The 26666-nt window shown below is 37.2% G+C and overlaps 1 protein-coding gene and 1 gene segment (V, D, J or C); one reads left to right on the top strand and one right to left on the bottom strand.

Moving 5' to 3' along the window:
- Positions 1–26666, bottom strand: part of LOC306863410 (Ig kappa chain V-III region MOPC 63-like) — a 773265-nt gene that overhangs the window by 713053 nt on the left and 33546 nt on the right.
- On the top strand, positions 658–26665 carry LOC306863384 (katanin-interacting protein-like). Of its 4 annotated transcripts, none has more exons than XM_079406690.1 (27): positions 658–750; positions 6561–6646; positions 8032–8225; positions 8307–8404; positions 8605–8706; positions 9699–9800; positions 9922–10141; positions 10403–10531; positions 10947–11107; positions 11244–11320; positions 11968–12055; positions 12242–12451; positions 12538–12675; positions 14688–15528; positions 16639–17361; positions 19627–19841; positions 20307–20430; positions 21485–21662; positions 21747–21912; positions 22009–22211; positions 22317–22381; positions 23211–23321; positions 23429–23568; positions 24507–24608; positions 25033–25193; positions 25672–25757; positions 25892–26665. In XM_079406690.1, the coding sequence occupies exons 1-27, from the start codon at positions 739–741 to the stop codon at positions 25948–25950; spliced, it is 4791 nt and encodes a 1596-aa protein (XP_079262816.1). In that variant the 5' UTR covers positions 658–738; the 3' UTR covers positions 25951–26665. The 4 variants fall into 4 exon arrangements, with proteins under 4 accessions (XP_079262816.1, XP_079262815.1, XP_079262817.1 ...); XM_079406689.1 differs by having other exon boundaries at positions 6558–6646; XM_079406691.1 differs by having other exon boundaries at positions 675–750; positions 6558–6646; positions 11247–11320.

The following is a 26666-nucleotide window of genomic DNA, read 5'->3' as shown; positions in this document are numbered from 1 at the left end:
TGACTTTAGCTCCTTATTTCCATTTTATTTATTCAGGGTTCAAAAGAAATGGTCCATTTGTATTTTATGAGTATAAATATGCATAAACGCATCAAATAGTAGTAATGGTAACAACGATTAAAAAATAAAATACAAAGAAACAAACGGGGCACATTAAAAATTATAAACATATTTTAGATTTTATGTCATAATTTTACATAAATATTTATTTATTTATATTTGACCGCTTTGCATATTGAAAAGTGTTTCCATATAAGTGTTAAGGTCAGTAGTGCAAGATGGAATAAAATGTAATATTATAGAATAGTATTTCAACATATTCAAATGCATTGTTTTGTGAAACTTGTTGCTATATCCAATGTAAATTCTATCGGAATAAAAAAAAAAATATATATATATATATATATTTTTCTTTTTTTTTTTTTTTTTTTTCAATTGATCGATTAATTTATCACAAGTTGTGAATGAACGAGCATTTTGCGTTGGCCTCACTGGTGTGGGCGGATCTTCTTATGAGAAGGCGTCAGGCGTGCTATCATTGGTCATCGTCTCTGCTCTCTGTCTCAGTGTGGGCGGCCTGTTTTTCGATAGCGCGCTGTGATTGGTCAATTTCTCGTAGTTACAGTTGGATGGGCGGGGAATGTGTTTAGAGAGCGCGCTGTGATTGCTCAGCGTTTCTCCTGGTTACCAGCCCTCACTGAGCGCTCCTGCAAACAGAGGAGCGATTTCAGCTGAGAAATGTCATGGACTGTAAGTTGAAAGCTTTTATTATTCAACACGTTTATTTCAGGGTGTGTAGAAATGAATACTAGATTTAATATGAGGATTTATGAGGTAGTGTTTAATAGCGGAAAGTGTTTGTGTATGTGTTGTTAGCAGAGAGGCTAATCTGATCTGGTCAGTAGCTGGGTTAAGACTAGGTTAACTTTAATAATATACAGTTAATAAAGGTGTTTAAAGTCATAGTTATGTAGCGTTAACTAGTGTCTCTTTTCTAGTATAATTGAGATTATTTGCTGTTTGTTTTCTTTTAGCAGTTTTTGCCTTTCTTGTAACGTTACATATTATTATTATTATTATTATCATACATTTTTATGTATCCGCTGTCAGAGTTGTATCTGCTGTAAACTACAGTTTTATTTTTAAATAAAATATTTGATGATGCATATTATATACCAGCAAGCAGATGCGACCAGAATATGAACCCAATAAGCTAAATTGCATAAGTATTTTCCCATAAAGAACATATACATAGATAAGGAGTGCCTAGCTGCCGCTAGCCAATACTGTATACACACACACACAACATTTATTTTTTTTATGTATTTAATGTAACACTTTAATTATTAACAAGCTGCTTGCATATTACTATATTAGCTGTTTATTAGTACTCATAAAGCACATACTAATGCCTTATTATGCATGACCATATTCTACATCTTATCCTATACCTTTACAGCAAGAGTTTATTGAGGCAAAAGTCAATAGTAAGGTAATAGTGTAAGAATTTGAGCCAAAACTAAAGTGTGTGTGTGTGTGTATATATATATATATATATATAAGACCTGACAACAACCTGACCTGAGATTTTTATGTGTGAATGTGTGTGTGTGTGTGTGTGTGTGTATATATATATACACACAATCAGTGGCGCCTGCAGGTGTACAGGTGTATGCACTGTGCGTAACATGAGACTGACCTGAGATTTGCCCTGCAAACATTTCAGCTGTAAATTATAGGCCCGTGTGTCCCGTATTTCTGTCGACTGAACCAGCCATGCTATTAATAATGAATGTATCAGTCTTTTGCATGACAAAGTCAATTTCTGCTTATAAACATTACGCCAAATAGAAACAGAAAATCATGCTACACGCACTTTCATGAGATCGGGTTAGACTGCAACAATTAAATTGTAGCCTATTTTACAAATGGGAATAAAACAAATTCATGACAACATTTTACTGTATACTCAAGCTATCCGTAAAATTTATAGTGAAAAGTTCTTTAAAATCATCTGGAATGCAATAAAGTAATTTTTAAAGCATTTGCTGCATGGATTAAAAAATAGGCTAATAAATAATTCACATATCAGACAAAATGGTGTTGCAGAAAATCTTTTAAATTTTAAGGTATTCAGAGCAGAGCGACAAAAAAATAAGAAAAAATATAATCGGGCCTGTTTTAGGCTTTTCTTCATTTTTTTATATTTAAATAAAAAATAAAAAATTCTAATAAAATATGTTTGTATTGTTACTGGCTTTTGTTATTATTTTGGAATAAGTGTAAAAATACGTAAAAACACTAACTTGATGAGATTTATTGGTTTTGATAAAGAATTTTACACAGTGTAAAAATACTAAATATAATTGTATTTGGGCTTTTGAATGTAATGTTTATTTAACCAGGGAAATGTGACAACAGTAAGGTTATATATATATAATGGCCAAAGATAACGGCACCCTTGGTAAATATGATCAAAGAAGGCTGCATTGTTAATCCTTTTGATCTTTTATTTTAAAAATTCACAAAAATCTAACCTTTCATTGGATAATAAGAATTTTAAATGGGGAAAATATCATTATGAAATAAATGTTTTTCTCAAATACATGTTGGACACAATTATTGCCACCTCTAGTAATTCTTAAGAGTAAAATATCTCTGAAGTATATTCCCATTCATATTTACAATTTTGAGCACTCCAGGGTGATTATGAACATGAAATGATCCAGCCATGGCGTCCTGTTTCACAGAAATATAAATAGCAGGGAAACCAAAGCCCAAATTCTCTTAATCATCCATCACAATGAGAAAAAACAAAGAATATATTTCTGATGTGCAGCAAAAGATAATTGAGCTTCACAAATTAGTGAAGTGGCTTTAAGAAAAGAGCTAGAGCAGTGAAAATCCCCATTTCCACCATCAGGGCAATAATTAAGAATTTCCAATCAACATAAAATGTTAGGAAACTGCCTGGAAGAGGACGTGTGTCTATATCGTCCTAATGCACGGTGAGGAGGAGAGTTTGAGTGGCTAAAGACTCTCCAAGGACCACAGCTGGAGAATTGCAGAAAATAGTTGAGTCTCGGGGTCAGAAAACCTTAAGAAAAAAATGGTCAAACAGCTCCTACATCACCACATGTTGTTTGGGAGGATTTCAAGAAAAAATCTCCTAGCTCATCCAAAAATAGTCTCCAGCACATTCAGTTATCAAACACGACTGGAACTTCAAATGGGACTGGCTTCTATGGTCAGATGAAACTAATAAATGAGCTTTTTAGCAGCAAACACTCAAGATGGGTTTGGTGAACACAGGGATAAAAAGTACCCCATGTGTACAATGAAATATACTGCTGTATTTGTGATGTTGTGGGCCTATATTTCTGCTGGAGGTCCTGGACATCTTGTTTAGACACATGGCATCATGGATTCTGTCAAATACCAACAGATAAAAAAATCAATAAGTGACTGACTCTGTTAGAAATCTTATAATGGGCCATGTTTGGATCATCCAACCGTACAATAATCCAAACACAAACCTCAAAAACAACACAAAAATGGGTCACTGAGCACAAAACCAAGCTTCTGCTGGCCATTCCAGTCCTCTGACCTGAACCCTGTAGAAAATGAGTGAGGTGAACTGAAGAGAAGAAGCGCCGTCATGGAGCTGTGAATCTAAAGGATCTGGAGTGATTCTGGATGAAGGAATGGTCTCTGATCTCTTGTCAGGTGTTCTCTAACCTCATCAGGCATTATAGGAGAAGATTTAGAGCTGATAAACTGACAAATGGAGGTTTTAAAAAGTATTGAATAAAAGGGTGCCGTTAATTGTGGCCAATGTGTATTAGAGAAAAACATTTATTTCCTAATGATATTTCCCCCCATTTTAAATTCTTATTATCCAATGAAGAGTTAGACTTTTGTCTTTTTTTTTTTAAATAAAAGATCAAAAGATTTAACAATGCAGATTAATATTCACAGCCTTCTTTGGTCATATTTACCAAGGGTGCCAATATTTTTGGCCGTGACTGTGTGTGTATATATATATATATACATACACATTCATACACAAAGCCGGAGGGTGCAGAAAGTGCAAGACGGACTCATATAGAAGTAATAAGTTACAATTTACCAGGAAATCCCTAATATGGACAAAAGCGTCTAGCTATCACTGTGTTATCTGAATAAAAGGCAGAAACCTTTGGAAACATGAAGACACACGATTGCGACAATATATGGTTTATTTGTGCTTTTTTAAATCATCTACAGGTAATAAATAAAATATATGAACAATTCAGTGCTACTTGACATATCATTTATAACAGTACAGAAACTATTATGCCTTATATGTGATAAAGATGAAAAAAAAGTGTTTGTAGTACATTAACAAATCATTTATTGGTTATTATTTCTAATTATTTCTGATTTCTAAGCCAATTAAAAGAAAGAAATAAGAGAAAAAAATAAAGTTTCCTATATATACAGAGTATAGACAGTATATATGTCTATACAGCTAAGCACTCCTTATGTATATGTTCTTTATGGGAAAATACTTATGCAATTTAGCTTATTGGGTTCATATTCTGGTTGCATCTGCTTGCTGGTATATAATATGCATCATCAAATCTTTTATTTAAAAATAAATCTGTACAAATAAATCTCCTGGCACAAACTTTGGCAGCTGATACATAAAAATGTATAATAATAATAATAATAACAATAATAATAAATAACACACCTGTGGGAACTTTGACTTAATATTTTAAAACACCATCACTCGCCACTGAGAACAGCATAGTTTTTACCGCGCAAACAGCAGAAATGGCGAGAAAAACCGTGGCAGCTGCCGTGGCATCTAGGGATGCCACAGGAAGTGGCGCTGCGACCTGCCACTGCCAAGGAGAGCGCCAGCCCCTGCAGCATTTAAATCTAGAGAAGTTTATTATCCTTTGCTTACCTAAATAATAATTATAAAACGTTATTGTTTCCATTTTATATCCATACTGGAAGACTGTATACTGAAAATAAGACTAGAAACATGTTCAGACCAGGGTTTTTATTGTAAACTAAAAATAAACCATAAAAAAACAGTTCTGTTACTTGAAAAAACCAATGTTAACTGAAATAAAATAAAATATAAAAAGACCTTTCATATTTGCTTTCACTTGATGGATTAAAATAACTAAAACCTCAATTTAAAAAAATACAAATATAATGACAACAATACACAACGAAATGACTAGAACTTTAAATTAAAACAAAATGAAAATCAGAAAATAATAACGTAACTAATAACACAATTTTGATCATTTTAATATATATTTTTTATATTATGCATTTTACGGACACTTTTATGTGACCTGCAAAAGTGGAGGAACAAAGCGAAAAGATGATGGTAATATTAAAAGTATATAAAATAATAAAAACATAATAATCTTAATGATAAAATGACAATACAATAAACTTTTTCCTTTCAAAAGGATAGCTTCAAAAAAAAAAAAAAAAAACAGTCTTGTAGCATTCCTGGTCAAAAGAAAAAGTTATTTATTTCTGCTAAAAGCTGATCATGATTCAGCGCAAGTAGGTTTGGTCAAGTAGATCTGTTACAGCATCAGTACAGTGATTTACACTGATTTTACATTGCTGAATTGTGATTGGAGGTGTCATGTGCAGTGGACACCTGACAGAAACACATGAGCTGCGTATTGAAATAATATTGTTCAATCAAGAGCAAAACTCCTAATTTGTCAGCTTACTTCCACTTTATCTTCTTTTTCCTGTCTGTTTTCTCTCTTCTCTTCTGGTTACATGCTCCTCTCTAGTGTCCAGATGCTGTGATTGAATAACCGTGCAGATTCTGTAAGAGTCATCCTGTCTCTATTCTTTCATGTCTGTCTCTCACATCTTTCTGTTGTAACCTCCTTGCTGGTTGCATGCAAGAACAAGCATATAATGCAAATGACTCTTATGAACTAATTATTTTCAACGAATCGCTATTAGAGATTCACAAATCAGTTTTAGACTCAAGAGTTACTGGTTCACCCAAAATTTAAAAATTGCTGAAAATGTACCCTCAGGCTATTAAAGATGGTGATGAGTTTGACAGATTTGGAGAAATGTAGCATTACATCACTTGCTCAGCAATGGATGCTCTGCAGTGAATGGGTGCCGTCAGAATGAGAGTCAGCTGATAAAAACATCACAATAATACACACAACTCCAGTCCATCAATTACAACAGGGGATGGAAGCGTTATTATGGATTATGGACTTTTGTGGGTGAAATATTGCTTTAAAAAAAAAAAAAAATTATCATAAAATACTTGCTCCTGTCATGGGTTAATATGCTGAGTCAACTGTTTGTACAACTAATGGCTGAAAGTAAACCTGTCGTTATTTATACATGCATTGAATATATTTTTGCTTCCGCAAAATTGCTAAAAGATTTGTTCAGTAATCATAATTGTCAAATGACTAGGAAATTCCTTAAGATTCCCATTCCATCCCATCTGTCGCCTCTGTCTCTCTGTGTTCAGATTGATTGAGAGTTTGTATTGTCAGCAGGAGCTCAGGAGGAGCAGGGGAGGGAAACACTCCTCGGCCGAGGAGAAGCTGGATGAATATTTAATCAACCTGCAGCACAAAAACAGGTTTGATGACACACCCGAACCCAAACGTACAAACACAGGTCAGATAACGCAAAAATTGGTTAACTGTGTGAGCTCAGGTTGAATGATATGGCTACTATTACAAGCACAGCAGGAATCGCATGCAAACGCTCCCCGTCCATGTGACGTTCTACAAGATTGGACCCGCTAATGAGCTGCTCTGATTGGCTGTAAACCCTCTCGAGTGAAATTCAAACTGGCCGTGGAAATTAGTAGCGTTAAGTGACATGTTGTCTTTGACCTCAGATACTCGTAAATAACCAGCTGCCAGTGAAACGAAGTCTTGTCTTTCTCCAGAACGCACACGATGATTCAGAAAGCTCAATTCTCTGTAGGGGCGCATTCTAATCTCAACTTGTTTACTGTCTCATTGGAGATATCGGCATGCAAAAAAGTCAAATAATTTATATTTAAATTAAATCTAAAATTATGAGTGATTAGTAAAATCTAATAGTATTAGTATATTATACTAATGATTCATTATTAATAATATTCTCTAAAATTAAATTACTAATAATGTACCAATAAGGCTTTTTTCAGCTTGTCTGGTTAGGCTAGATATTCAGTTATTCACAAAAAATTATACATTTGAATTTTTATTTCATATCTAATTTTACATTTAAATGTATCATTTTACATTTATTATTTAATGTTTATTTTTAATTATTTAATTATTATTATTCAAAGGTTTCTTTATGAAGCCAATTTGCAATAATAGCTGTAAATTATTCTTTTTTTTTTTCTTTTTTTTTTTTTTTTTAAGCAAGGTGCATTAAATTGATCAAAATATTTTTATTTCAAATAAATGCTTTTCTTTTGAGCTTTACATTCATCAAAGAATCCTGAAAAAAAGCTTTATCATGGTTTCTGCAAAATGATGAAGCAGCACAACTGTTTTCAACATTAATAATAATCAGAATTATTTCTTGAGCAGCATATTAGAATGATTTCTGAAGGATCATGCGACACTAAAGACTGGAGTAATGATGCTGAAAATTCAGCTCTGATCACAGGAATAAATTACATAATAAAATATATTCCTTTAGAAAACAGTTATATTAAATTGTAATAATGTTTAACAATTTTACAGTTAATTTTACTTGAGCATAAGAGAAGTCTTTCAAAAACATTTAAAAAATCGAACAGATCCCGCAGAATTCACAATCAAAAGTTATAGAAAACCAGATTTTTAAATTTGCAAGATCAAAAATGTAATACATATGTTGCTGGGAAATATATGTTGCATAGGGTGAAATACCTGAATAAATTAGTTATTGTTTAAATACCTCTATTTCCTTTGAATTACCTGCATCTTTCAGTCAATGTGAGACGAGCAGCTAGTGTGTGAGTTTTATGTTCTCTCTCAGGGCGTTGAGAAGACTGCAGAGGAAGGATCCTCGCCAGACGGAGTTGGAGCTTTTGGAGCAGGGCTTCAATCTGTACATCAACGGCGCTCATGTCAACACTGCTAATGCGCCTCAGAACAGCCGATCCAGCAGGAAAACCTTCCAGCCTTCGGTAGCGGCTCCTCCGCCGGCACAGAGAGACACACGCACCGCAGGTAAACACTCACCCTACACTGATGTATGAGCGCAGGCTTCCTGTGACGTCTGAATGAAATAAAGTGGCTGTGTTCACATAGATTCATCCAGAGAAAGTGGAGAAAAGTGTGCGGTCGATCGACAGAAACAGAGGAGCCACACGGCGCCTGAGAAAGCACAGAGACGACGATGGGTGCAGGTACACACACACACACACACACACACACTGTCCAGTTACTGCTAATGGCTTCATAAGTCACTCTTACTATCACTTACAGTGATTTGAACAAACCCCAAAACGCTCATTCCACACTAGACGTGTGCTGTATGAACTTAATTTCTTCCCTTTCTGTTTCTTCAGTATGGCACTGCATTTTAACTTTATGCACATTGCTGTAGGAATCTGTGTACATCTGCACTGAGAAAGGGGAAAAAGGGAAGATTTCACCAGAGCACAGATACTCCGATGACTTTGAGCCGTACAAGAGTGCAGATATGGAGGTGAGAATATGATTGTGCAGTTTTCATCTCAGGAATAATGTTGCATTTATCATGTTAGAATTACTGTAATTACCGTAATTACTAGTTCTCAACTCTGGCCAATCTAGATTTTAATTACGGTTTATAAGCTTCAACTTCCAGCTCCACCTGACAACTGTGATCTCACTTTTTAGTATTTTAAGGGGAGTTAATATAGTTAGGTATTTTTGAAAACACATGAATCCATTTTTTGCATTATGAGCATTGCCATATAATACATTATTTCGGAATTTAAAAACATCAACATTTATATTTAAATATATAAGGGATAAACTGTATATTTTGTAGTTATGCAACACTACAAGGTTTCACAAAAAGGTTTCTTCTTCTTTTTATTTATTTTATTTTATTTGAATTTTGACGTCTTCACAGGCCAGAAAAATATGCGACTTTTATTTTGAAATTTGTTTACATTTTCTCATTCTAAATGTATATTTTATCTATATTATTTCATGTTTTTTATTATTATTTAAAAATTATTATTATTTATTATGTTTTTTCACCCATATAATAATTCTTCAAATGTTAAGAATTCTGTACAAAGAAAATTAGCGATAATAGCTTGATTAATAAAGTTATTTTAATAACACAGGAAACTCCAAATTCCAAAACATCTGTTTCTGTTATGAGCATTGCCTTAAAAAGTATTTCTGAATTTGCAATATTTCATAATTATGCTAATTCTGTAATGACATTTTCAGTGGAATGAGGTGTGAAAACGTCTTTTTGACAGTCTGAACAAATACTAGTCAACTAGCGCATTGTATTGTGGGATGCAGTATTCCATACAATGTGCTCTGGCACACTTGGGCAAATGTAGTGTGTCATCCAGGTATTCCATGGATACAGAAAATTGTGTACATTACACATGCTACATGCCACTCTCTTTGAGAAATAGTACTTAGTATGCCATTCTGTTATAATGACTGTAACACCTTGTGTTTGTCTCTCAGTCTGCTCACGACAGCAGTAAAGCGTCACGGTCTGCCGCCCTGAGGTCACGCAGCGAGCCGGAGACTGTCGACAGGGTTCTTCTGAATGCTGACCAGGTCAAGGTGGGTAGGATCTACACAAACATTGCATTGCTCTTAAAAGGATTGTTCACCCAAAAATCATGTGGAAAAAATTGTGCTTCATCTTCCTACTCAATACTTGACCAGCGTTTGTGTGTTTAAGGCTCTGCGACGCAGCCTGGAGGTGAGCGTCAGACGCAGCACTCGAGACTCGGCCGGAGAGGAGTCGGAGGAGGAATGGATCGAGGAGCAGATCGAGAGAGAGGAGAGCAGCGACAGTCTCCCTGACCTCACACTTCTTGCCCAACCAACAAGCCAGCCAATCAGCAAGCAGCTCAGCCATGGTGACCTCATCATGCTGGAATTCAGCCCCTCCTCGCAAGGTAATGATTTCTGACCGCAGTCTCAAAGTAGGTTATTTCATAAATACTTGTTTTTTTAAAACAGTAATATTTCTTGTTTTGTTTAATTTTTTTTTATAATAATTGTTAATATATTCACTATTAATACTTAGAATTAAAAAAATAATGATATATAATAAAATTTCCCCCCAAATTGCACGGCTCTAGTTCTGTTCTTGATTGAGGATGTTAGCTCAGTCAAAATCAGTGGTGATTTTTTTTTTTTTTATTGTGTGTGTGCAGGTGGGCGAAAGATCGAACACTCTCTCTCAGCTAAAAGAAAGGACGATGTGGAGTTGTACGTCCCTACCAAACCAGTCACCGTCAGGAGACCGACAGAGAGAACATCTGGTAGCAGACAGGAGAAGTCACGTATGTGCTACTCACACTTACTCAACAGTTTATGCTTCATTAACAGTTTATCAGAATGAGCTTTATTGGCCAAGTATTTTTACACATACAAGGAATTTGTTGTAGTGACAGAAGCTCCACAGTGCAACAGAAAGACAGCAACAGGACACAGGTAATAAAAGAATAACAACCGTATTTGAAAAACAAACAAAAACAGTACAAACACTGGAGAGCAACGCACAATAGCTGCCATCATCGGCGCCATTTTTCCAAATGAATAGAATTATAGAGAAATATGTACATAAAGTCTGGTCTGCATTGCAGCACATGTTGCATGTTCCCATTTAAGTTAGGATGCTGCTTTAGTAGGCAGCAAGACAGCAACACGTACAGCACCAGTTCTAAACAGACTAACATATGAATTGTTGTCTTGTAGGGCCGTGCAGTCGTATAGAGCGCCCCCTGTCTGCGGCTCGTAAGGTGCAGGAGGAGCGAGATTCAGAGGAAACGGCTGCCGGCGTGTTGCAGGCCTTGCAGAGAGAAAACTCACCGCTGCAAACGCACCGGCAGGAGAGGAGGACGGCCCAACACACGCCGGTAGAGCTTCATTTACATCAACACATCAGTTACAGCACATATAAAATGCTTTGTCATACTCATACATAAATAATAGATAATGTTGCCTAATTAAGATGAAAAGGCACTGTAAAATGTTTGCCTGCATGTTTTTGAGGAGGAGGAAGATGATGATGATGACGATCAGTATCAGGTTATCAGAGCTATGCGGAGAATCGCTCTCATGGAGCTGAGGTATGCAGTCCTAAAGCATGTATATAGTGTTGTGGAAGCTACTTTTGAAGTAGTTAAATAAAAGTTTGGGTCTGTATGATTTTTTTTTTTTCCTGCTTTCCCAGGCTGCATTTATTTGATGATAAATATAAAAAAACAGTAATATTGTGAAATACTATTACATTTTGTTTTACTGAGTTTTCAGCATCATTACTCCAGTCTTCAGTGTCACATGATCCTTAATATGCTGATTTGCTGCTGAAGAAACATTTCTGATTATTATTAATGCTGAAAACAGTCGTAGTGCTGAGTATTTGTTTGTGGAAAAAACTATACATTTTATTTTTCAGGATTTTTCAGGAATAGAATTTTTGAAAAACAACGGCATTTGTTTTGAATAGAAATCTCTTGTAGCATTAAATGCCTCTGCTGTCACTTTTGCCTCTACATCCTTTATAAATATAAATATGAATTCCTTAAAATAAAGTACCTACACCAAACTTTTGAACACAATGTAGTGTAAATTTACAAATAAAACCCAAAAACTATAGCACACCATTATTATATAATAAAGAAATGATAAACTGCAGCATGCAACTAAATGGTTCTATTTTTAAGAAGTTTTAACACGGTTTAACACTATAATACTTTTTCTCCATCTCTCTCAGGCAGCAGAAGTGTTTGTTAAAGGCTCTAGAGAAGATCGATGCTGATGATCAGTCTGATCTCACCGAGAGCAGCAGCTTCACTCTAACTGTGAGTATATCTGTGTTAACATGTACTGTATAGTAGACAGGTGACCTATGAATGAGGAAAAACAACATCTTAAGGTGTTCAGCAAGGTTTATGGACCATAGTAATCATTCAACCAGCTTGAACCATTGTGGTTTACCAACTGCTATAGGCCTTTATGTGACTAAATCTTCTCTGTTTGCATGACAGCAGAGGGAAGCATCTCTGCAGGTGACGCCCACTCTTTACGTTACCATGGAGATCCTGTCAAACTGGGGTCACCCGGGTCAGGTGGGGCTCACAGAGGTTCAGTTCTTCTGTCCACAAAATCACAAACTCTACGTGTCTCCACATGACCTGGACATTCGCAACACAGACCAGCCCGGGAATCTGGCTGCCCTCGTCAATGGAAAAACTAAAGTAAGTGGGGAAAACACACTACTGTAGAACAAAGATAATAATTGATGCAAATAATTAGCATGTGTTCCATATCTGTGTGCTTTTAGACCACAAAAAAGCGTCACATGTGGGCTTGTCCGTTCCACCCACCCGTCCAGCTGTATTTTATCATCAGGAATGTGGAACGAACTCCAAACTTCAACATCTCTCGGATCAAAATGTGGAATTATAACCACAGCCTTAATGTAAGTACAGCCGAAGGTACAAGCTGATCGATAAAACAGAGCAGCACATCCATCAATCCAGTTCAGTGTACATCAGCAAGAACGTTTGCAGATTAAGCACTTACAAAACACATGATCAACACATCAGTGAGCCAGCAAATATGCTTGTTGTTTAAAACTTTCTATTTTACATATTTATATGGATTTTTCCGACCTGACTGAAGAGCGTGAAGCTGCTCATGATCCGGTGTTTTCAGTGTCTCAGAGCAACCAATGCAACACATGCCAACCAACTTAAATTTGTGATGTGAATCATTTATAAATCTGCTGTCAACAAAAGAAAAGCTTCAAGGCGTGCCTGCAATTTTCCACCAAAATAAATGAATTTAATGAATTCTTAAATAATTTATTATTATTTTTACTACTATTATAGTTGTACCTTTTGTTATTTTACAGTACAATAGTATTATTTTAATAGTAATCAGTTTATTTAATTTAAAAAATTTAAATAGTAATACAAAATGTTTTAATAATATTATTATTGCTGTCTTTATTATAATAATAATAATTATTATTATTATTATTAAGTACCCATTTGTTATTTTACAATTAAATTGTATTATTTCAATAGTAATCAGTTTCTTTATTGATTAGTTAATTTTTAGAATAATTATTATTATTATTATTGTGCAGTATATTGAATGGGGGGAGAAAACAGGTTTTCCTGCTGTGTAATGAGTAAAGGGAACCAGTTCAAATCATTTTTTTATTGCACTTTTTATAGTAGTCAAAAGTAAATCTTACTTGGCCAAATGAAAAAATTTAAGAGAAAAAGTTTAGGATGAAAAAAGATTGTATGCAGTTGCTAAAGTGTTGCTAGGGTGTTCTGGATGATTGTTTGCTCTGAATCAAGAGTTCTTTAATGTTCATCTGTGGAGTGAAGTGCGCAAATTTGATTGAGCAAATGCCAGTGTAATGGCATTTGTAATGAAGTGTAAATGTAATGTAGTCATTGTGCTCTCTTGCACTATTGTAAGATATGAATTCTTGTAAAAACAGAAAAAAATGTGTTTGTGACTTTGTGTGTGTGTGTGTGTGTATGTGGAGCAGTTGGAGATTAGCTGCAGGGATTAGCTGAGTTTAGCTCCCCCACACCAGCGCTCTGTCAGTCTGATCACTGCACTCGTCTCCGGCATGAATGTTTCTTTACACACTAACTGACAAACAGATACGGACAGATTCAACGGTAGGGAGTGACTCGTGTCTCTGTGTGAGAGAATGTGTGAGTGCTGTATGGATGTCCCTCCTGCATGTTTTTTTATTTCATTTCTAGTCTGCAGTATGTAGTGTTCGCTGAGTCAAGCATCACTATTACTATGACTTAAACTTGGAGCTAGGGGTTTGTTCAAATAATTCATAAGTGTTAGACTTTGATACTTAACTTGTCCTGCTTGTGTTATCGGTGTGCTCTAACTTCTCAGATTTAAGACTCGCATGCATCTTTTTACAATAAAATTAGATTTCCATAAGTATAATATTTCTTATAGGCTATATATATATATATATATATATATATATATATATATATATATATATATATATATATATATATATAAGCGACTTAAAAAACAAATTTATAAACATTGCATAATTAATTAATATATTTATTCTGTGTGTTTTTATGATGATTTTTGGGCCTTTATTGGATAAAATCGTCAATTTTCATAGAAAATTAAGTGTTATTTATTCAAAAATATTTATATTGTTAGTATTATTTTTTATTAGTATTTTTTATACAAACGTATTACGTGTGTGTGTGTGTGTGTGTATATATATATATATATATATATATATATATATATATATATATATATATATATATATATATATATATATTTCATCCCATTAAGGACAATTAATATTTTGTTAATAGTGAAATTCATGTCATGTTATATAAATACCCAGATGTTTTTGCTCATTGGTAACACTCACATTTGATGATCTATTTGAATGTACGTGTGTTTTTCTGACAGGATCTGGACGTTGGCGCGCGACACGTTCGCTTGTATGTGAACAGCACTCTGGTGTTCGAGGGTCAGTTGGAGAAGGGCTGTGGTAACCAAGTCTTTGACTACAGCATCTCTGTTGAGCTCCAGGAACCACATCTCCCAGAGTGCACCTCTCCAAGCCCTGTCTTTTCAGGACACAGTCTGCAAGACTGCAGCCCACATGACCCAGAGCCTCAGGAGTCGAATGCTGGTGTCTCAGTAGAAGAAACAAGCCAGGACAAATTTGACCCAGTTAACCCTGGCAGCTGTGTGGCAAAAATGCAGAGAGACTCTGTAGAGAGAGACGACTCACCTCCTCTGAACCTCACGTTACCCGCCGGCCGGACAGAGGCGATGAAAACGGTGACCACACAGCCGTCCTCCAGTCGGATTCCTAATTGGCTCCAGCCTCTGAATCGAACCCCAGAGGACGAGGCTGAAGCGTCTCGGGATCAAGAGCTTCCTCAGTGGCTCCAGTCACAGAATACAGTCGAATCCAAATCCAAACACTCAGTGCTGCCTGACATCTCGTGCAACCCTGTGCGCTCCTGTAAAGCGGCCTCCAGCAACAAAGGCCTCCAGAGAACAGCGTCCGGCGAATTCAGTTCTGAGTCTTTGGATTTGAACCCTGATCTGGGACTGAATTACAGCTTGCGGACAGAACAAGAATCGCACTTAGAGCAGCACTTGAGTGATAGGTTGGACCAGGGTTTGGACCTGTGGGATGAGCGGTTTGAGAGGACAGAGCCCATCAGTGGCAGGAGAGGTTCAGCACGGTCTGTAAACCGAACACAACCGGACCGCAGCAGCGACTTCACCGCAACAGGTGCATTTCTGAACATACACTAAAGCTGCATTCTAGCCATCTAGAGTAGTATGTACGATTAGAGTTCGTTCTTTGCAAATTATAGTGCACTGAAAATATGACAAAGCTTGTCAGATGGTCTATTCATGCTTTTCTGGTATAACCATACCCACAATCCCTATTGCTAGACAGGTTTGTGGCACTTGGTTCTAGGACTGGGTGATATATCACTATTCATCTGGAAAAAATTTAAATAATTAAAAAATTTAGTAATTTTACTTTTTTGGGCATATTTACCCTAGAGTGAATGATTGGTGCAGGTTTGACAGACGATTTTGCAACAAACCACAAAAAAAGTTTGCATTATATTGCTATTGTATAGTAAAACCTACTTCTCAAAGTGGTAATAATAATGACAACAATAATTCTAATAATAATTAAGAAAAATATTATATAATTCAGATATTTTTTCATGAAAGTTCTGTTAAAATAAAATAATAAAAAAATTAAAATAAAATAAATTAATTGTTGTATTTTCACCTTCATTTCATTAGCAGCACGTTATTTTCCAAAAACATTTAATAATTGTTTTGTTGTAAATTAATTGTTATATTTTCATTTAGTTTCATTACTAGCTCCTTATTTGACAAAAAGCACTTTAGTTGAAAAAGTTAAAAATTGTGGTCAATTATTTTTCATTTAATCACATTTTATTATTATTATTATAGTTTATAATTATGATATATATGAGATATTGAGGCCTAACAAACATTCAGAAAAAGACCCTAAGACCAGGAACATTATTAAAGATATGAATGCTTATCTTTGTAATGTTTTGTCAAACGCTTTGCCTCTAAAATGGTATGAAACTCCCACTACTTCCCAAGGGGTAAAATCAAATACCCCCCTCTTTTTTTCCTGTTGATATCATGTTTCACATAGAAGTATGTCAGAAAACTGAGGTAAAAAAGCAGTTTGTTTCATGAATCTTAATACACCCTGCATACTGTCCCATGACCAGTGCATACGAGAAATATATAAACTCGGATGCAGCTAATCATACTTCCCCATGAATTTATGCACATTTTTAGTTCATGACTGCTTATTTTTATCTGTTTCTTCTTGCCACAGAGGAATGCAGCCCGCCGTCCGTCCGTAACAAAAGACCGAAACCTCATTGGTGTGAACCGGATGACCCGTTAATGGAGTCCTGGGATTCGTTGACGAAGTTTAACCAGTGTCAGCGAGGGCGGATCTCCAACATGGAGCTGGAGGGAGATATTTTCGACGAGTTTGTTCAGCGTCAGTCCCGTCCGACACCTGTCTCCACCCGACGCCCCTCCGCACCGGCCCTCCCTGATTCTGACGACCCCGAAGATGACCCTCGTGACCCTGACGAGGACTTTGAGATCCCGGTGCTCCCGCAGGGTCGCCACTTCGTCATTAACATCATGTCCACGTGGGGCGACCGTCACTACGTCGGCCTAAACGGTATCGAGATCTTTTCCTCCAGCGGTGAGCCGGTCACACCGGTCCACATCACGGCCGACCCACCGGATATCAATATCCTGCCGGCCTACGGGAAAGACCCACGCGTTGTTGCTAATCTGATAGACAGAGTACACCGGACGCAGGACGACATGCACCTCTGGCTGGCCCCGTTCACACCGGGTCGCAAGCACGTCATCAGCTTGGATCTGGGTGGTAGATGTTGCCTGGCAATGATCCGTGTTTGGAATTACAACAAGTCCAGGATTCACTCGTTCAGAGGAGCGAGAGAAGTGGAAATGATTCTTGATGGTCGTTGTATATTCCGAGGAGAGATTGCCAAAGCTTCTGGAACGCTCTCAGGAGGTAAGGTGCTGCTTCTAAAAATAGTGGCTATTTTGCTAAAGAATGTCACACTTTCTCACAAAATATTGCATTTTGTAATATTTTTGCTTTTGACAAGCATTTATAAGGTGAAGAAGTCTCGTGTTATGCCTTAAAGGGGTCATCGGATGCAAAACTCACTTTACAAGTTGTTTGACATAAATGTGTGTTGGAAGTGTGTGTACACATCCATCCTATAATGATAAAAATCCACCCAGTGTTTTTTTTATCCCTATTTTAAAGTCCCCTTTCTCAAATTCTTGAGATTCCTGTCAGAATGATGTAGTTCTGTACAGGCCGCTCCCACGATAGTCGATTGACAAGCCGTCTTACCTTAGACCCGCCCTGAGTGAGCTGTCATCCGTCTGCCATTGTGTCGACTCCGGGAAGACAAGATTAAACGATTAAGGCGTTCTGTTGTTGTATTGGATGTAATAATGAAAATAGCAGTCATCATTTACTCCCAACATCTGAGCCGCTGAAGACGCAGAGGATTAACGTTACTTTCGTTTTTGAAAGGAATGCGATGATCTCCGATCTGCCTAAATACGTCTATGTTCATTCAAATCATTCGTGATCCAGCTTCATCTACAGAAGAAGTGAGTATAAGGGGTTTTTTATGAATCTTTGCAAATCGCCTTTCCTAATATATGCTAGTTAGCAAGTTTTGTGGCTGAAGTTTACAGTCTGCTCGTCACTCCATGGAAGAGAGGGGCGGGGCGAGCAGAGCTCATTAGCATTTAAAACAAAACGGACTAGAATGGCTTGCTGAAAACAGAGATTAAAAGAAGTTTTTTTACACTACCATTGAGAAATTTTAACCAAATTATGTTATAGACCAGGGCTGTCCAAACTCGGTCCTGGAGGGCCGGTGTCCTGCAGAGTTTAGCTCCAACCCTAATTAAACACCCCTGAAGCAGCTAATTAAGCTCTTACTAAGCATACTAGAAACTTCCGTGCAGGTGTGTTGAGGCAAGTTAGAGCTAAACTCTGCAGGACACCGGCCCTCCAGGACTGAGTTTGGACAGCCCTGTTATAGACTTTTCAGTAAGACCCTAAAGAATCATATCAACTTGTGGAAAATGGGCATTCGATGACCGCTTTAATCAGCAGAAACACTGCCATAGAGACATGATTCTGGTCTTCCTCTGAGCCAGATTAAAACTAATTGTCCAATTCTCAGCCCATTTCCACACATGTAAATAATTCTGAAGAGTTTTTTTCTTTTTTAAGGTTTATTTATGGCATTTTGCCTTTATTATGATTGAACCGTGTAGAATGGGACAGAGGGGGGGGGGATAGGGAAAGGTCCTCGAGCCAGGATTCAAACACAGGACACCCATTCTGAAGATGTTTTATGCCTAATTTTGCTTTCAGGGTTAGAATTATGGCCAGTGACAGAAGAAAATGCAAACATGAACCAGATGTTTCCTGCTACATTTGTTTAATGCATCCAAACGGTGACAGGAAATGACAGATTTTGTGAAAAGCTTATTTATTTATAAACCTGTGTTTATGTAAAGTTCTTTGAAATGGCGTACACATTGTTAAAAAAATTTTTTTTCAATTCCTAAATTCGAAATTTGACTTTTTTTTTTTTTTTTTTGGCATTTTTGCCAAAAAACACACACACACACACACCAGATCTGAAAATATTGACCTTTTTTGCCTCCAAGCACAACAAATATCAGATGAAGTGAGTAGTACTGATTTTATCCACTTTTAACTTCAATATTTGCTATGTCCACCTTTTGCAGCAATTACAGCAGCAAATCTCTCTGGCATAGTGTCAGTATATTTCCTGAGAACTTCAACACTAATGTTATCCTATGCCTCCTGCAACTCAAGCCAAAGGCTTTCCTTTGAATGTACAATAGATCTGTCCAGTTTATTTTCCAACTCTGGACTTGGGGGGCCAGTCCGTCATTTTCAATGTTCTAGCAGATTCCTTCCATCACCGGTAGTTCCGGCAATAGTTCATTTTATGGGTATTGTAATGGCCAATTCAACAAAAAAACTGAAACCTCTTAAATATGCCAAGTGTTCTAATAATTTTGGCCACCACTGTTTATAAAATTTTTCCAAAAAAATGGGAAAGTTTTTATTTGTATTTTTTAACTCGGCATCATTAAATTAGGTGATTTTAGGCCTTATTTGCAAATCATGCAGATATTTTAAAGATGCAAAGCTGTGTAATTGATAATTAAATCCTTTAATTATAACTTGAACTTCTTTCATTTTATTCAGAACTGGATCAGTTTGGTGATACCATCCTGTTCACCACGGATGATGACATCCTGGAGGCCATGGCGCAGTATGATGACACGTTTGGGAGTGAGATGGAGATGGGCGGGCCGGGCGTGGAGGAAGAGGAGCTGCAGCGGCCGCGGACGGCTGACGGTGAAGGAGAGGAGAGGCCGTTCACACAGGCCGGGTTCAGGAAGGAGGATACACACACCCACGTATGTGATGCTACTTTTAAAGCACTCATATTGTAGATATTTTGGGCTTAATGTAAAAGTGAGATATTTTTATTAAAGAAATTAATTCGAGGATGATTGAAAAGTGACCGTAAAGTGACCGTAAAGACATTTATAATGTTCCAAAAGATTCTATTTCATGTAAATGCTGTTCTGTTGAACTTTCTAAACCGGGAAATGTTTCTCGAGTATCATATCAGTTTATTAAAATGATTTCTGAAGGATCATGTGACACTGAAGACTGGAGTAGTGATGCTGTTGTCTTTGTGTTGTATGAAACCATATACTTGACATTATGAATGAAGAAAATAAAATGTAGTATAAAACAGAAATAAATATTATTATAAATATATAAATGAGCCCTATATAAAATTCTGCTCTTGTTTTTACGCATTATTGAGGTCAAACAATGTGTGAATATGAATCATGGGATGTGTTTTGCTTCAGATGGATCTGGACCACATCGCTGCAGCCGAACTGTGCAGCGATGTATCAGCTGATACTCTAGTATCAGCACCGAACTCTAGTGCTGATACTAGAGAGGAAATAACAGGACTTAATACTGGCAGTAGTGAGTATCAATAAATCACAAAACTATGTGTGTGTGTTTTTATATATGCGACCCTGGACCACAAAAGCAGTCATAAGTAGCACAGGTATATTTGTAGCAATAGCCAACAATACATTGTGTGGGTCAAAATTATCGATTTTTCTTTTATGCCAAAAATCATTAGGATATTAAGTAAAGATCATGTTCCATGAAGATATTTAGTAAATTTCCTACCATAAATATATCAAAACTTAATTTTTGATTAGTAATATGCATTCCTAAGAACTTCATTTGGACAACTTTAAAGGTGATTTTCTCAATATTTAGATTTTTTTGCACCCTCAGATTCCAGATTTTCAAATAGTTGTATCTCAGACAAATATTGCTCTATCATAACAAACCACAAACTATACATCAATGGAAAGCTTATTTATTCAACTTTCAGATGATGTATAATTCTTGGGGAAGTCGTGGCCTAATGGTTAGAGAGTCGGACTCGTAATCCAAAGGTTGCGGGTTCGAGTCTCGGGCCGGCAGGGATTGTAGGTGGGGGGAGTGAATGTCCAGCGCTCTCTCCACCCTCAATACCACGACTGAGGTGCCCTTGAGCAAGGCCGAACCCCCAACTGCTCCCCGGGCGCTGCAGCATAAATGGCTGCCCACTGCTCCGGGTGTGTGTTCACAGTGTGTGTGTGTTCACTGCTGTGTGTGTGTGTGTTCACTGCTGTGTGTGTGTGTGCACGTTGGATGGGTTAAATGCAGAGCACGAATTCCGAGTATGGGTCACCATACTTGGCCGTATGTCACTTCACTCACTCAATTTGTGGTCTAGGGTCTCACACAGACACACACAATTTATTTTATTTTTTTTAATGAATATATTTAAATAGATAAATATATTTATCATGTAAATAGCATTTTAATTAAAAAAGTACAAAATGTAGTTTCATGTCTCTTTGTAAAAATTTGTATTTCATGCATTTTCTGTAAAGCTGCTTTGGAATGATGTGTATTGTAAAAAGTGCTACACAAATAAACAAATCTAATTGAATATTTGAACTCTGTTTCTCTCTAGTTCTGCAGCTGAATCTGTTGTCGTCGTGGGGTGACCCTCATTATGTGGGTTTGACGGGGTTAGAGGTCGTTGGTAAGGGTGGTGAGAGCATTCCTGTTGATGTTTCTATGGTAACAGCGTCACCCCGTGACCTCAACGACCTCCCTGAGTACAGCAACGACCTTCGAACTTTGGATAAGTCAGTGAAAGATACATTCTGTATATGAGATTTGAGATGGAGCTGGTTTTGGGGTTTCTAAATCCTGTTTTCTTCCTCTGTCAGGTTGTTTGATGGGATGAACATCACCACAGATGATAAACACATGTGGCTGATTCCCTTCACGTCTGGTTCTGATCACACACTTGCTGTACGGTTCGGCCAGCCGCAGACAATCGCTGGATTCAGAATATGGAACTACAACAAATCGCCTGAAGACTCTTACAGAGGGGTGAGAGTAAAATCTGGGGTCTGTTTTTCAATTCAACAGGTGTGTTCACTAGTGTTTTTCAGCACACGCGCCTCATGTGCCATGTGTTTCCTCCAGTTGAAGGTTGTGCATGTGTTTCTGGACGGCGTGTGTATTTCTCCACTCGGGGGGTTTCTCATTCGCAAGGGTCCGGGGAATTGCCACTTTGACTTCGCACAGGAGATTCTGTTCATAGACTATCAGTCCAACACGAGCCCTGCCGCCCATAACAGAACGCTTACTTCGACCAGCAAAATCACAGAGGACACACACGCTCACTGGTACAGCACGCTTTCTATATTATTACAGTCATCTTTGCGTAACAACCTTAACTCCACATATTTTCTCTCGTCTTGAGGGATGATGTTGTTTGTTTGTGTTTTCAGGGGTGGGAACCGGAGAGATGAGTTGGCCAGTATGGACTATGAGGCTCCATTGATGCCATGCGGATGTATCCTCGCTTTTGCTTACTGATGAGACAGTCTTTAAATATGCTGTTGATTCATGCATTACAAGCAAACTGAACACTAGGAACAAACATTATTAGTCATAAATGTATTGTCAGATATCAGTTATTAAAATAGATTATTTTATCCAGTAAAAGAAAATAGCTTAAAAAACTGTCTATATGTATAATTTTTAGCCTTTATTGGAAAAAATTATCTATTTTAATAGATAATTCCCTGTGAGATCTGACAAATAATACATATTTGTGTGTGTGTGTGTGTGTGTGTGTGTGTTTCATTCATTCATTCTTTCATTTATTTATTTCAAAATAATCAATATAGATTTTTTTTATCTGACTATAGAGGATAGATTTTTAAAAAATCTGAATTAGTTCAAATAAATTTTTATTATACAGAAAAAAATAAAGATATAATCTAAATCGATTATTTCAAATAAATATATTCAAGATTTATTTTTAGAAATTGTGTGTGTGTGTGTGTGTGTGTGTGTGTGTGTGTGTGTGTGTGTATTTAGTCTAATTAGGTTTTTATTTTCTGTCTGTAGGTAGATGGATGAATCTAAATAATTATTTCAAATAAATGATTTTATTAGGCTGATAAAAATAAATATAAAAATAAAATAATTATATTAAGCTTTAAATGTTTTGCCATAATTGCCAATGTATAGCTCATACATTTTTTATCAAACATTGGCAAGTATGGCAGAAAGTAACAATTCAGCAAAGTTCCATTCTTTCATTGATCCTTGTATTCGGACCATTTCCGTGTGTGTTTGAGATCTCCTGAGTTTTTCCTTGACTGGTTTTCTGTCAGTTATTTTCCAGCTGCAGTTGTTGACGACGTGGGGCGACCCATACTACATCGGCCTTAATGGACTAGAGTTCTATGACCAGAATGACCAGAAGATCCCGCTCAGTGACAACAGTATCCTTATGAACACAAACACACACACACACATACAGTGATCAATAAAGGATCCACACACACACATCACTCAACAAGACATTCATTTTCATTAATTTGTCACGCAGACATCGCTGCGTTCCCTGACAGCGTGAATGTGTTGGATAATGTGTGCGGTGATGTCCGCACTCCTGATAAACTGATAGATGGGGTCAATAACACACATGACGGGCAACACATGTGGCTCGCACCAGTGCTGCCTGGGCTGGTGAGGACAAACTGTGTGTGTGATTGTGTGACCATAGGTTTATCAGCTAGGCTCCGCCCCCCTGATTATTGTTGTAACTCCAAGCAAGCTTTACAGAAGAATATCCCAAAGGAATCATCAGGACGCTTCCATAAACAGTGTGATTTTCAATAATACGTGCTCCTTAAAGGTGGGGTAAGCGATTTCTTGAAGCCAATGTTGATATTTGAAATCACCAAAACAAACACGTCCCTACCCCAAAAGGGTCTCGCCCCTATTTTGATAGCTCCGCTCCACACATACATAGCATACGCAACCCAGGCAACGATTAGTTCTGTGAAACAAAGCAAAACCAATGTTACACCGTGTCTACACCGGATGCGAGCGGCGCACCAAAAAACTATTGGAGTCATTATAATCAGTGATGCTTGCTGTCTACACTGGATGCAAATCTCCGGCAGAAAACTGCTGCCGAGTTCTGTTTATGACGTGCTGACACAAATTTCAAATGATTTTCAACGGTCGCTTTGTCGCCTCCAGTGTAGGCAGACTTTAGCTGTTGCGGTGCGGCGTGTCCGGTGTAGACACGGTTTTACTAACCTATCGGGAAGAAACAAAGCAACCTCGGCGTCCGATCGGAGGCCTTCCGCTCCTTGAGTTCTCTCCAGCGCTGGAAAGCTGATCCGATATTTACACCAGTCCTACTTCTTGCCTCTTCTTTCCGCAAACATTTTCCTATTTTGTTTTTTTATCCGCCATCTCTATCTTTCCGTCGATCGGCTCGGCTGTTCACTGAACGCTCTCTCCTCCACATCATGAGTAGACACGCCCCTTACTGTTGATTGGCTACAAGTTTGTTTTGGTACTCGGCCCCGACTCAGTTTTCTAAAGCGTTTTTGAAAAATGACATACCCCACCTCAGTGGTCAGAATTTGATCTTATTGTTGCATCTTTTCCAGGTGAACCGTGTCTATGTCATCTTTGACCAGCCAATGACAGTCTCCATGATTAAATTATGGAATTATTTCAAAACACCTCAGCGAGGAGTCAAGGAATTTGGGGTAAAACGCACACATGCACACAAATTACTGTGTCATTTACATGTTTTACTGCCAAATACTAATATGTACTACCATTCAAATGTTTGGGGTCGGTATGATTTTTAAGGTTTTTGAAAGACTCTTGTGCTCACCAAGCCTGTGTATATTTGTTCAAACATTTGCTGCTCAAGGAACATTTGTGATTTATCAGTGTTGAAAACGGGATTCTTTGAATAGCGTTTAAAAGAACAGCTTTTATTTGAAATAGAATTGTTTTTATCCTTGTCTTTACGGTTACTTTTGTTCTCTTTAATGCATCCTTGCTTAGACCATCACACAGAATTATGTTGTACGCTTGTCAAATGTAAGAAGTCAGTGTTTCATTCTCCTGTTTTTCTGTATCTGATGAGCTGAGCTCAGTCGTTGTGTGTGTTTGTGTGTTTAGCTCCTAGTCGATGACCTGTTAGTGTATAACGGGATTTTAGAGTGTGTGAAGAACATTTCACGGGGGATTCTGCCAACTCTGGACCCTGTCGTTCCTTACCACACCATACTGTTCACAGACAAAACTCGAATCCCACACCGAGAGAAGAGCACAATTATAAGGTACACACTGCATTTTAGATTTCTGTGGTGTTTTCTTGTTTAAAGCAATTTGAGCAACTTTTTTTCCAGAAATGTGGGTTTCTCTATTGCATCAGGCTGGAAAAAACTTTTTTGTAAGCTCTATTTTTGAGATTGCATGAATTAAACTCCCACATAAATGCATTAAACACACACACTCAATGTGAGCACTCAATGCCAAACCCAGACAAAACACACACACACGCACACACAACTGCTGTTGACTGACTCAGTGTTTGGGCTGATCGCTCTCTCTTATGCCCTGGGCGTGATGTGTGTGTGTGTGTGTGTGTGTGTGTGTGTTTAATGAACTGTATGAGAGACGCTATGATCACTTATCTTCATTCATCTAGCCTACGGTTCACATTCAGGCTGCATTTTTGCCCCATGATGCATTTTTGTTCATGTAAACAAGTTTCGGTGTCCGTGAAACTCACTGAGGAAATGTCTGTCGTTAAAGCAACCATGTGGAGGACCAGGATGTGAAATTGACCAATGAGAATCAAATCATTCACCAGCACAAGAAGAAACAAACAGCTGACCCAGGTGCTCACAAGCATCACACACGTGTTAATTAGCTTAATGAGGACATGCATGCACTTCTGTTGTTTTCTGTGAAGCTAACATAAGTACTACCTCCTGAGCCTGTTTACAAATTAAAAACAATGTTTTATTTTCAGCTCTGCGGCCCAAAACCTGCATGACGGACGTACGGAAACATGGAAAGCAGCGATACTGAGAGAAGACGGCAGGGTTCAGGGATTTTGAAAGCAGGTTTTTTTCTTTTTTGCCTTTGGGAATATTTGGAAAACGCAGTAACCTCAACACACACACACACTCAAACTGTATGATAAAGCTGTATATTTGTTTTTGCGATGATGTTGTTGTATTATATATTTAGTTTTTTAAGTAAGTGTCCTTTGACCATGTCATATGATTCTGGATGGAAGTTAAAGCATAATAACTTGCACACCAGTACATTTCTTTTTTCATGTCAGATTCACTTGTGATAAGAATTTGTAGCTTGTATGTCTTACAGCCATATTTAAGCATTAATATATCAGTAACATTAAGTATTTACGATATTTCAGATTTACACAGTTTCTAAGTCTTTCACAGTTCTTTCAAAACACTTTTACAAATATTATGCAAATGCTGCCAGTTTACCTCATATTAAAGCCACTGTAATCTCAACCTGGTACCTTGTGAAGACAGTGTTGTATGCAGGTGAACTGATGCACTGTTTTTCTTTACAACCCAGCCATTGCGACTGTAACAGCCAATTTTCTGCTAATCCATTTTGGTTTCGTGTAATATGCATTGGATGCCAAGCCAAAATGAATGCACACCACAACAGAATCATATTTCAAAGCCTGAGAGATTTTAATGCAGATTCTGCAATACTTTCATTTAAATGAGGAATGACATTAACAATCCATCTCATCCTCCAGCCTG

Source organism: Barbus barbus, assembly GCF_936440315.1.
Source record: "Barbus barbus genome assembly, chromosome: 44".
NCBI lineage: Eukaryota > Metazoa > Chordata > Actinopteri > Cypriniformes > Cyprinidae > Barbus > Barbus barbus.
The sequence above is the reverse complement of the archived record's forward strand: the minus strand, read 5'-3'. Positions and strand labels throughout refer to the sequence as shown.